We start from the raw sequence: 13,586 nt of genomic DNA on the forward strand, positions 1-13,586 counted from the left end.
TACTTGCTAGGGTATGGAAAAACACTAGTCCTGGAAACTGAGAACCTGGATTTGGATCCCACCTTAGATTCCCTCAGGAAGATAAGGGACTTGTCCAAGGTCATAGAGCAAGTTGGTGGTCTTCTAGGATTACAAATCGACCAAAATTCATTTCCATCATTAATAAAACTCATAAACCAAGATCCCTGGATAAATTGAAAGAGACAACTCAGGTAGATACTTACAGGATGTGTCTTCAATGGGGCTGCCAAGGGTGTCCATCCCTGTTTCTTCTGGGAGGGGTCTGTCAAATCAGTCCAGGAAGCGTCAGTCAGGGCCAAAAATCAAAGCAAAGAACAGAGCCAGGAGGGTGAGTTGAACAAAGCGAGTTCAGAAAGGTACATTTGGAGAAGGAAAAAATGACATTTTCTATCATTAGTCAGTGTTCAGCCAAAGTTAGTTCAATTCTTAATCATGCAAACTAGGAATAATCTTCTGACTTTAACTCATTAGCCAAGCCCAGCTGTTTTCAAAAAGTGAGTGTTTCAGTGTTTGAAGGGCTATCAGGGCAGGTTGAGTCTCACCTATACCTAAGCAGGAATTTCCTCTATAAAATTCCAAGGGTCATTTACTTTTTGCTTGGAGACTTCTAGTCAGAGAGAACTTGGTATCTCCTTTAGAAGCTATCTCTTTCCTTGTACCAAGTGGAAATTATCTTCTCTGTAACTTCACAGACTTTTAGCATTAGAAGGAAACTCAGAGGGCAATTGATCTCTCCCATTCCTGAACAAAAATCTCCACATTCCCAGAAAGTAGTCATCTAGTCTCTAATTGAATAACTCCAGTGATAGGAAACTCATTCACTTTTCCATTCCAGTGTGGGATAGCTATGATTGTCAGAAGATCCTTCTAATGTCAATCCCAAATCTGCCTTTGTAATTTCTACCCCTTGCTCCTTGTTCTGTTTTCTTGAGTTGAGCAGAGAACAATCTTATTCCTCTTCCATGTGATAGACTTCCAAATACTTGAATATAACTTTACATGCTTCCACAGATGAAAGAGGGATTCTTTAATAACCTTATGAGGTTATTGTTCCCACTTTACAAATGAGCAGACTAAGGCTGAGAGATGATAAGTGATTGACCTAGGGTTACACAGTCAGTATAGATCTGAGGGAGATCCTGAAGCTAAATCTTCCTGACCCCAGACCTAAAGCTCTGTTCATTGTACCACAATGTATGACCCTAGTTTTGGAGTTCGTGTGTGTGTGTGTGTGTGTGTGTGTGTGTGTGTGTGTGTGCCCTGTGGACCCTCCTGCCAAAGCCTAAAGAAATCTGTCCCCACCTGGCTCTATCTTGCCCTTGTTCCCCTTCCTCCCCCCGTCAACCTCTGGGAATATATTAAGCTTCCCTTTGTGTACAGTGCTTGTAATAAAGAAGGGTGTTTTTCAACATTGGCTGGTCTTGTTTTTTTGCAAATGCCTCTAAGACTCCCAAAGAGATAGACCAGGATTAATGCAAGTGGAAACACAGGGTAAGGGCATTGCTTTCTGCAGACTTAGTTGGTCTTGAATCAATCATGAAAGGAAGGTATCCAAAGCAGATTTGGTTGAAGGGTCTCAATTATCAATCTTTGGTCAAACTTTAGCATAGCAAGATGACAACTTCAAGAATTCTGTGCTTAGCCATCTTTCTCCTCCTTTCATTGGAATCTGGACTCTGGACCCAGAACCTTGGGCTGTGAGAGGGGAACTTCCATCTTATTCTGCAAAGATCCAGGTGATATTTAACTCTATGAGGATGTAAGCTCTTTAAAGTCAGGGGCCATTTTTGTGTTTGTATATGTTTCAGTAATATTAAGGACTTAACATTTTTATGGTACATCAAGGTTTTCAAAATATTTTTCACAGCAACCATGTGAGTTAGATGGTGAGAGTATTATCCCTCTCTTCAATAAAAAGTTGAGTCCTATAAGAGGGAAGTGACTTCCCCAGGCTCCCACATGGTATCATAATAATGATGACTCATATTTCTGTTGTGTTTAAAATTCTCAAAATACTGTCCTCATTGCAAATTTCAAATTTTAACTTTGCTACTGAAGATCTATAGGACCTTGGGCAATTCACTCATTGTTTGTGGGCCTTGGTGTGAAGCCTGTAACACTGATCCTATATGTGACCTGAACCAGATTAAAATGTTATTGGGAAATATTTAACAATATAAACAAAAATATAATCAAACACAGATAATGTAACATTTAAAAACCAAGTCAAAATGTGACCCACCAAGATCCTTATGTAAAGCTTAGTGGTTCCCATTTCTATTTAAGCTTTACAACACAGATCCAGATGATCTTTATAATTCTGTTCAGCTTTAAATCTATGATTATATAATTCTTTGGAAGTTATAGCCATGAAGCAATCCTATCATGGAAACTAGAATTGAAAGGAGTCTAACTGCAATAATCTTGTTAATCAGTCTTTTTCCATAGCATCTGACTTTTCATGACTTCCTTTGGGGTTTTCTTGGCAAAGCTTGCCAATTCATCCTCCAGCTCATTTTACAGATGAGGAAACCAAGGCAAAAAGGCTTAAGTGACTTACCCAGTTTCACCCAGCTAGTAAGTGTGTAAGACCAGATTTGAACTCAAGAAAATGAGACTTCCTAACTCTGGGCCTTATACTCTACCCATCACACCAACTAGCTGCTCTAATTATAATAGCTAGAATTTATAGAACACTTTAAGGCTTACAAAGCACTTACAAATATCTATAATATTTTATCCTCACAATAACTCTGGGAGGAGGGTTCTATTATTATCTCTATTTTACATATGAGGAAACTGAGGCAAAGAGAAGCTATGTGATCTGCCAAGGGTTACACCATTAGTAAGTGTCTGAGGTTAGATTTGAACCCAGTTCCAATGCTCTAGCCACTGGGCCTTTTCACTGCCTTAATGATTATGTAGTCCCTATTTTACTTATAAGAAAAACTGAGATTCAGAGAACTTAAATGATTTGGTCAGTAACAGTAACAATACTTTGCTTGAAAATTTATAAAGTGTGGTCCTCACAACTCAATTAAATAGCAATAATGGTATCAGTATTGTCATCTCCATTTTACAGGTGAGAAAACTGAGGTGCAGGGCATGTTTGACTTGCTTCAGGTAACACAGAATGCCATACTTTAGAAATTCATATTCTCTATCAGTCAAAAGTCAGTTATTTTTTAAGCATTTACTATGTATGAGGGTATTGGGAATGATACAAAGAAAGACAAAAACAATTCCTACTCCCAAGGAAATCACATTCTGGTGGAATAAGCTAAAGAATTAGTCTTTAGGGCCTGAGGTGCTATTAGCATGGATGAAGCATATTTTCTCACTCCAAAGTTCTGGGTTTTAGAGTCAGAAGACACAGGTTCACATTCTGATACTGCTACTGTGTGACCTTGGAAAAATAATTTAATATCTTTGAGTCTCAGTTTCCTCATCTGTAAAGTGAAGAGGATCAGATTAGATGATTTCAAAGGATCTTTTCAGCTCCATATCACTGATCCTCTGCTCCCCAATCCCCAAGTCAGAGCACCTCCAAATTACCACCCCTGGCCAAATTTCTACATTGCACCTGGAGGTTGACAATGTATGTCAGACGGTTTTTTGAACATAGAATCTATCAGGAAGTAATAAAAAACGTCTTCCTTACCTTTTAAGAGGATGCTCAGGCAATCCTCCCTTTGGGACTTAACTCCTCTTGTTTGAATGTTACCTGGTTCCTGAGTCTCTCTCTCCCTTTCTGAATTTCCTGAATCAGGGGAGCTTGTTTAAGGCCCCAGCCCCACCATTTTGGTTTGTACTGGTCAGATGATGCTGAGCTTCACCCTATAAGATACTGGCTCTCTGGCAGTGAATGAGTTTTAACTAGGAAGATGCTGGGGACCCAGTGAGCATGCTCCAGCATCTTACTCCTCCCTCGGGCATCACTACAGCATCATTGCAGAATGGGAGATGCACCAGCAAGCTCAGCCTTTAGCAGGAGGACACACCTCCAGGGAGGAAGATGTTTATCCTTCCCTCTTGATTCATATCATTCCCTTCTTATGTTTCATCAGTCCACTGCATCCCTCTCTCTGGGTCTGATTCCTTAATCCAGATGCCTTCACTACCCTTTGGCTGCTCCTCACAACTGGAGGTCAAAAACCAGAAACAGGCTCAGTTTGATCTCCCTGTACCCTGCCTGTAGCTCTGGATTGGGACCAACCATGCCAATGGATGAGGGGCAATGTGCTATTGGGGGGGTAGGAGGTAGAGCATAGGACTCAGAATCAGAAGATCTGGGTTTGAACTTTAGCTATAATTCTCATTAGTCATAAAACTTTGGAGTAGCCAGCAGGTTACAAAGAAAAGGGGGCTGGTAATGGAATCAGAAAGCTTTGATTAAAGTCCTAGCTCTGACATTCACTATACCTGTGTGACTTTGAACAAGCCTCTACTTCTCATTTTCTCAGTAAAATGAGGGAGTGAGATTACAGAATCTTTAAAGGACTTTTAAGGAACTAATTCTATGATCCCTAGTAGCGGTGTGCTGGAGTCAGGTCCAAAGGTCTCAAAGAGTTAATTATTAAATTTTCATTATGAACATGATTAATATATAAATATGTTTAACATAGTTATAAATGTATAATCTATATCAGATTACTCACTATCAAGAGTAGGAGGGAAGGGAGAGAGGGAGAGAGAAAAATGTGGGACTCAAAAGCTTATCAAAAATGAATATTGAAAACTGTCTTTGCATATAGTTAGAAAAAAATAAACTACAAAATAAAAAAATTCATTGTAAGCATTTACCCCTCAGACATTGGCAAATGCTACAAAGCAGGATTTGATGTATTATTTTATGACTTATCTAGACTTAAGAATGTAATGGAGAGAATGACAATCATGCAGATTAAATTTAAGTCTGCGGTGTGCTCCCCCCCCCCCCAGAAAACCAGGTGTTAAACATTTAACAATATACTGCTGATCCTATGTCCACTTTCCTTAAATGTAAAATGGAAATACTTTGTTCCCTACTTCACAGGGTTGGTTGTTATGAGGGAGGCCCTTAAATCACTACAGAAATACAAACTATTATTATTATTATTTATACCAATGACTTTCATTCTTTTCATTTCTCCCAGAGGAATAGTTTGTTAGTTTCTTAACCTGCCATTCCTAGACTCAGTGATCTACCTACATGGGCATGGTCTTGCGGTATAGGAAGTAGGACCATGCTGCTGGGATCCCTTTGTCCTGATTTGGAAATTACACCTATTTGTGTGAAGACTTCAACATTCCTTTGCCCCAAAGCCTTCATTGATTTTCTCTTCCTTTTAATAAAATACAAACTTCTTGGCTCAGCATATAAGACCCTTCATGGTCTAATGCCAATCTTTCTTTTTAGACTTTTAGGTCATTATTCCCCTCCATAATAACAATAATGATGAAGTTGATTATAGCTAGTAGTAAAATAGAACCTACTATATGTGGGCTAAGTCTTTTATAAAAATGATCTCATTTGATCTTCACAACAACTCTACTTTTATTATTTCTGTTTTACAGATGAAGAAACTGAGACTGGAGAGATTTAAGTGACTAGTCTAGGGTCATTCAGTTAATAAATGCCTGAAGCAGGATTTGAACCCAACTCATTCTGACTCCAAGTCTAGCTGTCAATTTACCATGCTACGCACCAAACTTGTCCTGTTGTTTTCAGCCCTCTGTATTTGTGGAGACCCTCCCTCAGGTCAGTCTCATACTGCCTACTCATTTCAGTCTGCTGAAATCCTTTTTTTTTCAAGGCCCAGCTCAAGTTCTACTTTGTTTTATAAAATTTTCCCTGATTCCCTTAATTGGAGTCAATCATTCCCTACCCAGATTTATGGAGAACACTTGGCCTGAATTTCTCCTTTGCTTCTATGATATACCACCATATGTCATTTTTTTTGTATATTGTATCCTCCTATTAGATATCCTCCTTGAGGATAAAGACAATATGATTTTTCCCTCTTTCTGTTCTTAATACTGAGCATGAGATTTTATTCCCTTCAGAAAACATTTATTTTTATTTGCTTCTGCCAGGTGAACTTCATTTTTTAATTTTTTCAATTACATGCAAAGATGGTTTCCAACATTCATCTTTTGTAAGCTTTTGAGTTTCACATTTTTTAATGTCCCTCCTTCCCCCATCTCACCATGACAGCAAGTGATCTGATATAGGCTATCCATGATAATCATGTTTGACATATTTCCATATTAGTCATGTTGTGAAAGAAGAATCAGAACTAAAAAGCTATGAGAAAAAGAAAAAGAAACTTATTTTTGGTCTGCATTCAGACTCCATAGTTTTTCTGGATGTGGACAGAATTTTCCATCACAAGTCTATTAGAATTGTCTTTGATCACTGAACTGCTGAGAGAAACTAAGTCCATCATAGTTGATCATCATACAATGTGAGTAAGAGGTTTTGACACAGTAGGTATTTAATAAATATTTGCTGGATGACTGCTGAGATAAGTAGACATCTAGTCAATTCAATTTGATTAACAAAATTTGAGTGTTGGAAGGGACCCATGTCTATTATTTTTTGAATTTATTTTTATTAAAGATATTATTTGCATTTTACAATTTTCCCCCCAATCTTACTTCCCTCCCCCTCCCCATGGAAAGAAATCTGTCAGTCTTTACTTTGTTTCCATGTTGTACCTTGATCCAAATTGGGTGTGATGAGAGAGAAATCATATCCTTAAAGAAGAGACAAGAAGTCTAAGAGGTAACAAGATCAGACAATAAGATATCTTTTTTTTCTAAATTAAAGGGAATAGTTCTTGAACTTTGTACAAACTCCACATCTCCTTGTCTGGATACAGATAACACTCCCCTTTGCAGACAGCCCAAAATCGTCCCTGATTGTTGCACTGATGGAATGAGTGAGTCCTTCAAGGTTGATCATCACCCCCATGTTGCTGTTAGGGCATACAGTGTTTTTCTGGTTCTGCTCATCTCACTCAGCATCAGTTCATGCAAATCCCTCCAGGCTTCCCTGAAATCCCGTCCCTCCTGGTTTCTAATAGAACAATAGTGTTGCATGTACCTATACCACAGTTTGCTAAGTTATTCCCCAATTGAAGGACATTTACTCGATTTCCAATTCTTTGCCACAACAAACAGGGCTACTATAAAATATTTTTGTACAAGACCCATGTCTATTATAACCCAGGCATCTATTCTAATCATCTATTCTATATAACCAACTATTTCAATCCATACATGAAAAGAATTCTCACTGTAGGATAACAGAAATATGGTCAGCCAGCATCCACCTGAAGACCCCTAAAGAGGGGGAATCCACCATAGCCCAAGGTAGTTCATTTCACTTTAAGACAATTAAATTTTTAATGTAATTCTATTTTTCAACTGATATATATTTGTTTTCTCTCCCTTCCATTGCCCACTTTCTGCCATCAAAGAAATTAAAAAAAAACAAAAAACCTAATAACCAATATTCGGAGTCAAGCAAAGCAAATTCCCACATTGGCCATGTCCAAAAAGGTTATTATGATTTTTTAATAGATAATTCAATTCAGCAAAGAGTATATTATGTGCAAAACCTATGCTAGATACTGGATAAATAGACATGACACAGTATAAACTCTCAAGGATCAGAGTTTAATGAGTAGGTGAAATATATTAATAACTGTTATAACAGGGAGACCAGGGTTAGTGCCAAGGAGAGGTCTATGCAAAGGGTTATAAAAATCTAGGAGAGTGAGAGAGAGAGTGGGGAGGGGGGGGGGAGAGAGGGGGAGAGAGAGAGAGAGAGAGAGAGAGAGAGAGAGAGAGAGAGAGAGAGAGAGAGAGAGAGAGAGAGAGAGAGAGAGCTGGAGGCAGTTCAGATTTGTGAAAGACAATTATTAAATTTTCACTGTAAAATTTTACATCTCTGAAATCAACAAACACTACAAATCAAGGTTTGATTTATTGTTTTCTTGTTTGTCTAGATTTAAGAAGGTGATGGAAAAATTTTAATAGTGCAGATTAAATTTAAAAGTATGTACTTTTTTGGGAACAGTTTATTGTTAAACAGTTATTAGCATGCTCTTGGCAGAGACCATTTTCATCTGGTGGGTTCCAAGAAGGCTCTATGGAGGAAGTAGCCTTTGAAGGTAGTTAGGGACTTCAACAGATAGAGATGATAAGGGATGTAGGGAGGTCATTCCAGTAGATAGCATGAAAAAAGAAATGGAAACAGGAGAGGAGACATCATGGGAATATAGATTTGGCAGAATTTGTAATATATGGAGGGCAGTAGAATGAGGCAAAGTTGGACAAGTAGGTAGAAGGCAGATGTGGAAGGTCTTGAATTCCAATGGGAAGAATTTTGCATTATTTAGGAGGCAATAGAGTGCCACAGAAGCTTATTGAGTAGTTGCTTCACATAGGTGGCACATTAGGAAGCTTATTCAGGCAATGTATGAAGGATGTTTGGAGAAGGGATAGATGGACTGGACATAGGATGACAGTCAAGAAACTATTGGAGTACTCTTAACACTGTGTTAACATTCTTAACATCCTTAACATGACTACAGCTATGCTTAGAAGAAAGCAGAAGTAGCTGGGGCCTCAGTGAAGACATGAAAGGATTGATAGCATATTAGATGGCAGAGACCCTACAAAAGGTCAAAATAATCAATATATTAGGATAATGGACCAAATCTAATATACTTAAATTGAATCTGTTTAAATACAAGTCCTAGACTTGGATTCAAATAATCAGCTTGTGTAAAAATAGGGATAAAGTATTCATTAAGCTCTTAGCTACCTCCCTCCTATACTATTTATAGATTTTACATAGTTATTTGCATGTTGTCTCCCCATTAGAATGAGAGCTCCTTATATCCATATATCATGCAACCTTGTACATGATATATATATATATATATATATATATATATATATATATATATATATATATCAGAAGGGGTATCATACTTAAAAGTCAGAAAGATTTGGGTTCAAATCCTACCTTAGGTATATACTAGCTACATGGCTTAGCTTTTTGGTGCCTCAGTTTCCTCACATGTAAAATGAAGGGATTGAATGACCTCTAAGGTTCTATCCAGTCCTAATTCTATGGTCTTATAATCTGAGGGCTACATGCTCTACTTGAGACAATAAGAATAAGACACAGCAGTCATAAAAACTAATGTAAGACATGGAATCCAGGAGATGAGGAGAGGAAAACAATGTCCTTGATCACAACTAGAATACTGAAATCAGTTTTGAGATGGTTCAAGTTAAAATGGTCATTGGCAAACAAGAACATGTCCAGAATAAAACAACCAGAATGGGAAAGAAACTGAAGACCAGTCCATAAGATCATCTGTTGAAGAAACTAGGGATCTTTAGCCTAAGAGAAGAGAAGACTTAGGGGGTTCATGTTAACTGTCATTTAGTATTGGAGAACTATCATGTACAAGACAAATTAGATATACTGCTTGACCCCAGAGGGCAGAACTAGCAATTGTAGATAGATTTAGTTTTGATGTAATGAAATATTAATTCTTAGAAATGTTCAGAAGTGAAATGGGCATGGAATAAGAAGCTGAATGACTCTTTCCTTGGGATAGTTTAAAAGTGATTCCTATTCAGGTATGGGTGGGAATAGATGATCTGAGACCCCTGAAATTCTGAGATTTTATAAAAGAATCTGGATTTAAAAGTCCTGGGTCTAGAAGCCACCTTTGCTACTAATTAGCTACATGACTTTGGGCAAGACAGTATTTGCTACAGCTATTCCTTGTGCTGGGAATGTCTCCTACTCATCATTTGTGCCTCTGACCTTTCTTGGCTTCCTCCAAATCTCATCTCAAGTCTGCATAAAACCTTTCCTAGTCTTCCTTTACTATTAGTACCTTCCTCTGATATTTTCTTCAATTTATTCTGTATATATAGCTTATATATAATTGTTTTAATATAGTCTTCTCCATTAGACTGTATGTTCCTTGAGAGTAGAAACTTTTTTTTGGTCTTTATAGTCTCACAATTCAGTAGTAGTTAGGACACTGCTGAACTTAGTAAGTTGGTTGACTGGCTAACTTAATGGCTCTTTGCCTTTTCTCATCTATAAAATGGGAATACTATGTTATAGGAAGGTTGGGGAGATCAAATAGGATAATACATATATAGATACATATATAAAACATAATCTTTATTAACTACTTGGCAAGCAATTTTATTCAAATGCTACATCAAACCAATATATAAATGTCATTATGAATTTTTTAAATTCTGAAAAGATTTGGTGATGGCATCTTACCTCGTATTGATTCACTTCAAGTCATTTTTTCTATGCTTATAAACATGCAAACACATGTAATTGCTCAGAAGACTTCTATTCAAGTTTGAATCCTAGCTGACTCCCTATATGATCCTGGAAATGTCACCCTACACCACAATTCCTCAGTTTTCATATTTAGAAAACAAGGAGGTTGGAGTAGATGATCTTTCAGGTACCTTCCAACTCTAAAATCCCCTTTGAACATCCTCAAGAAGGACCATTGAGCTGGGTCCAGGAGAATTCCTAGTCCTGTCGAGGCAGACAGTGATACCAACATCAAGCCTGCAGCTGGAATCTTCCTTCATGGAGTTAAACTCATTTTGGAAACTGGGGAAACAACGGCTTTTCTTAATTTAAAGCTGAGCTGGCAAATAGATTGCACTTGGAGACTAAAAGTTCACAAGAAACCCACTGTCCTCTGAACACTGAGTTACTGACACACGAGGGGCAATGGCTGCAGCTGCCACCAGGAAAATTCACTTGGGCACCATCTCCTCTCCCACCCCCAAGTGTCTTTTCACATTATCACACTTTCTAAAATGGTTCTCAGTATGCATTTACAGATGATTTTGTTCTATCCAGTTACTGCAGAATTAAGGTAAAGAGTGTTGGAAACCTGCTTTTGGAAATGTCTAATTGTTTGAATGTGGGCAAGTTAGTTCTGTTTTCTCATCTGTAAAAATGGGTCTAATAATGCTTGCCCTTCCTACTTCTCAGGGCAGTTGTCTTAATCTTAGAATCTTAAATTCTAGGTCTTCTAGAATTTAGACCTTAGAGAGTATCCAATACACTCCCCTCCTTGAATATTTGAGATTCTTCACTACATGATGCTGAATTTCCATAAAAATGAATTATTCTTATTAACAATAATAAAATCACAGAATCATAGCATTTCAGAGCTGAAAAGGACCTGGAAATTCATCAAATTCAACTTCCTTATTTTATAATTGGGGAAAGAGAAGGGAGAGGCTTGCCCAAGGTCACACATGAATTAAGTAGGGTCAGAACAAAAATCACAAAGGTGTTTTTAATCTAACATTTATAAAATAAAATAGAAATTTAATATATTTCACATCAATTTTATCAATATATCATCATCATTAAAAGCAACAGTACAACAGGTAGAGTAAATTATGTTAATCAAAGAAGATTTAAAGTGATATCTATGAGTACTAGGCACAAGAGTTACAAAGAAAAATGGAAAATGGTCCTAGCCAAGGAACTTAGTCTAATTGTTTGATCTTCCTTCTTGAAGAAGACCAAAATATAGGGAGTTGATATAAGTGAATTGGATTTAAGTGAGAGAGGGAGTCTACCAGATATGGATCAGGATCATTAGAGATTGCCCTGAATAGAGCAGGAGACCTTTAAAGGTCTTTAACAGGTCTCAATTTGACTGAGGCAGAACCCATTCAGTGATTAAGGCAGGTAAGAAAGAAATGTATAGTGAGGGATCAGAAGATCATACATTTAGAGCTAAAAGGTCCTTAGAGGTCTTAGAGTTATTCCATTTTATAGATGAGGAAACAGACACTAAGAGAGATAAAACTGAGTTACCATGGGTCACATAACTAGTGAGTATCTGAGATGGGATCTGAAAATAGGTCTTCCTGATTCCAGTATTTCCTGACTCTGTAGGGATTCCCTGTACTATACCACACTGCCACTATATATAAATATACATATTCAAACTCAATAGAAAAGGATTTTGGGAGGATCAGGAAAGGCTTCATGTATGCACTTAAGCCATCTTCCCTTGAAGGAAATGAGGATTTTTTAGAGTAGAGGTAAGGAAGAAGAATATTCCAATCTGATCCAAAGGTCTGGGGATTGGGGAGTGAATTGTTTTGTGCAAGAATCGTCTCTGCTCCAGGCAATTTCATTCTTGTTCAGACCTTTTGCCTTCCTTATCCATACTTCTTGACTTCCTTCAAGTCCAATTGAATACCCCATCTTCTACAGGGAGCCTTTTGTAATACCTCCAAACTCTAGTGTCTTCCTTCTTGAATTATTTCCATTTTCTCCTTCATGTAGCCTGTTTGTGGATTTTTTCCCTTGTTGCTCTCTTTTTAGATTATAACTGCTTGAGAACAGGCAATATCTTTTGTTTTTCTTTGTATTTCCAGTGCTTAGTGCAGTATCTGCTACATAGTAGGAACTTAATAAATGCTTATTGATTGATTGAATGACTGAGAAAGCTTCTGAGCTGATTCTTGAAGAAAGGAAGAAAAGATATTCCAGAATACTGAGCAGGACCTCTGAGCAAAGTTAGAAGTCTCTGAAAACTAATGTTTAGTCCCTGTTAGCACAGTATTAACAGAACAGCAATTATGGGGCTGGTTCTATCCTTTGTTCTTTTACTAGCTTGTTTTACATCCATTGACCAGTCACTTCTCTCCAGAACTCAGTATTCTCCATCTGTAAAATGGGGAGAAAGTCCCTCATACAACTTAAACCTCAAGGATTATGGCAGGACAAGAGCCTCATAGACCTTAACATGCCATTGAAATATAAATTATACCAACATGGTGGTGGAAGGTGGAACAGAGAAGTTTATATTTTATCCTTTAGGTAAATGACATACTTAGGCAATATGTTCCCATCCTATCACATGAATATTCATGTGTTCATGAAGGATAAAACTGAATGGTATCTAGAGGAAGGGGAATGAATGATATAATTTTTGGGTATTTAAGTTCAGCCCTAGAATCAATGACTGAGATGAAAAACCTAAGCAAGAGGAAATCAGAAGTACCCAACAAGAGATTAAAGAAGAATCTGTGGTTTTCCAGCCACACAGTGACCTTTGTTTACCTGGAATTTTCAGCTTTAGCATCTCAGACCAAAGGAATCTTGCCCATTGTTGCTATAATTCCTATTTCAATGGCATGTTAAGGTCTATGAGGCTTTTGTCCTTCAACAGTCCTTGGGGTTTAAGTTGTATAAGTTGTATAGATGGAGAATACTTGAGTTCTGGAGAGAAGTGACTCAATAGGTGTAAAACAAACTAATAAAAGAACAAAGGATAGAACCAGCTCTATGACTGCTATGCTGTGAGTACTGTGCTAACGGGGCTAAACATTAGTTTTCAGAGACTTCTAACTTTGCTCAGGGGTCCTGCTCAGTATTCTGGAATGTCTTTTCTTCCTTTCTTTGAGGATCAGCTCAGAAGCTACTTCCTCGGGTATCTCGTCTTGCCAGATGAAAATGGCCTCTCTCTCCCCCCAAACTT

General features: G+C 37.6%; 1 protein-coding gene across 2 annotated transcripts in view; it reads right to left on the reverse strand.

Moving 5' to 3' along the window:
* The window catches only part of ATCAY (ATCAY kinesin light chain interacting caytaxin), a 78,522-nt gene that overhangs the window by 38,217 nt on the left and 26,719 nt on the right, over positions 1-13,586 (reverse strand). For both annotated transcript variants that reach the window (XM_074204048.1, XM_074204049.1), the window contains exon 3: positions 225-283. In XM_074204048.1, the coding sequence (XP_074060149.1) occupies positions 225-283 (59 nt within the window). The remainder of the gene's footprint in view (positions 1-224; positions 284-13,586) is intronic.

Source organism: Macrotis lagotis, chromosome X, assembly GCF_037893015.1.
Source record: "Macrotis lagotis isolate mMagLag1 chromosome X, bilby.v1.9.chrom.fasta, whole genome shotgun sequence".
NCBI lineage: Eukaryota > Metazoa > Chordata > Mammalia > Peramelemorphia > Peramelidae > Macrotis > Macrotis lagotis.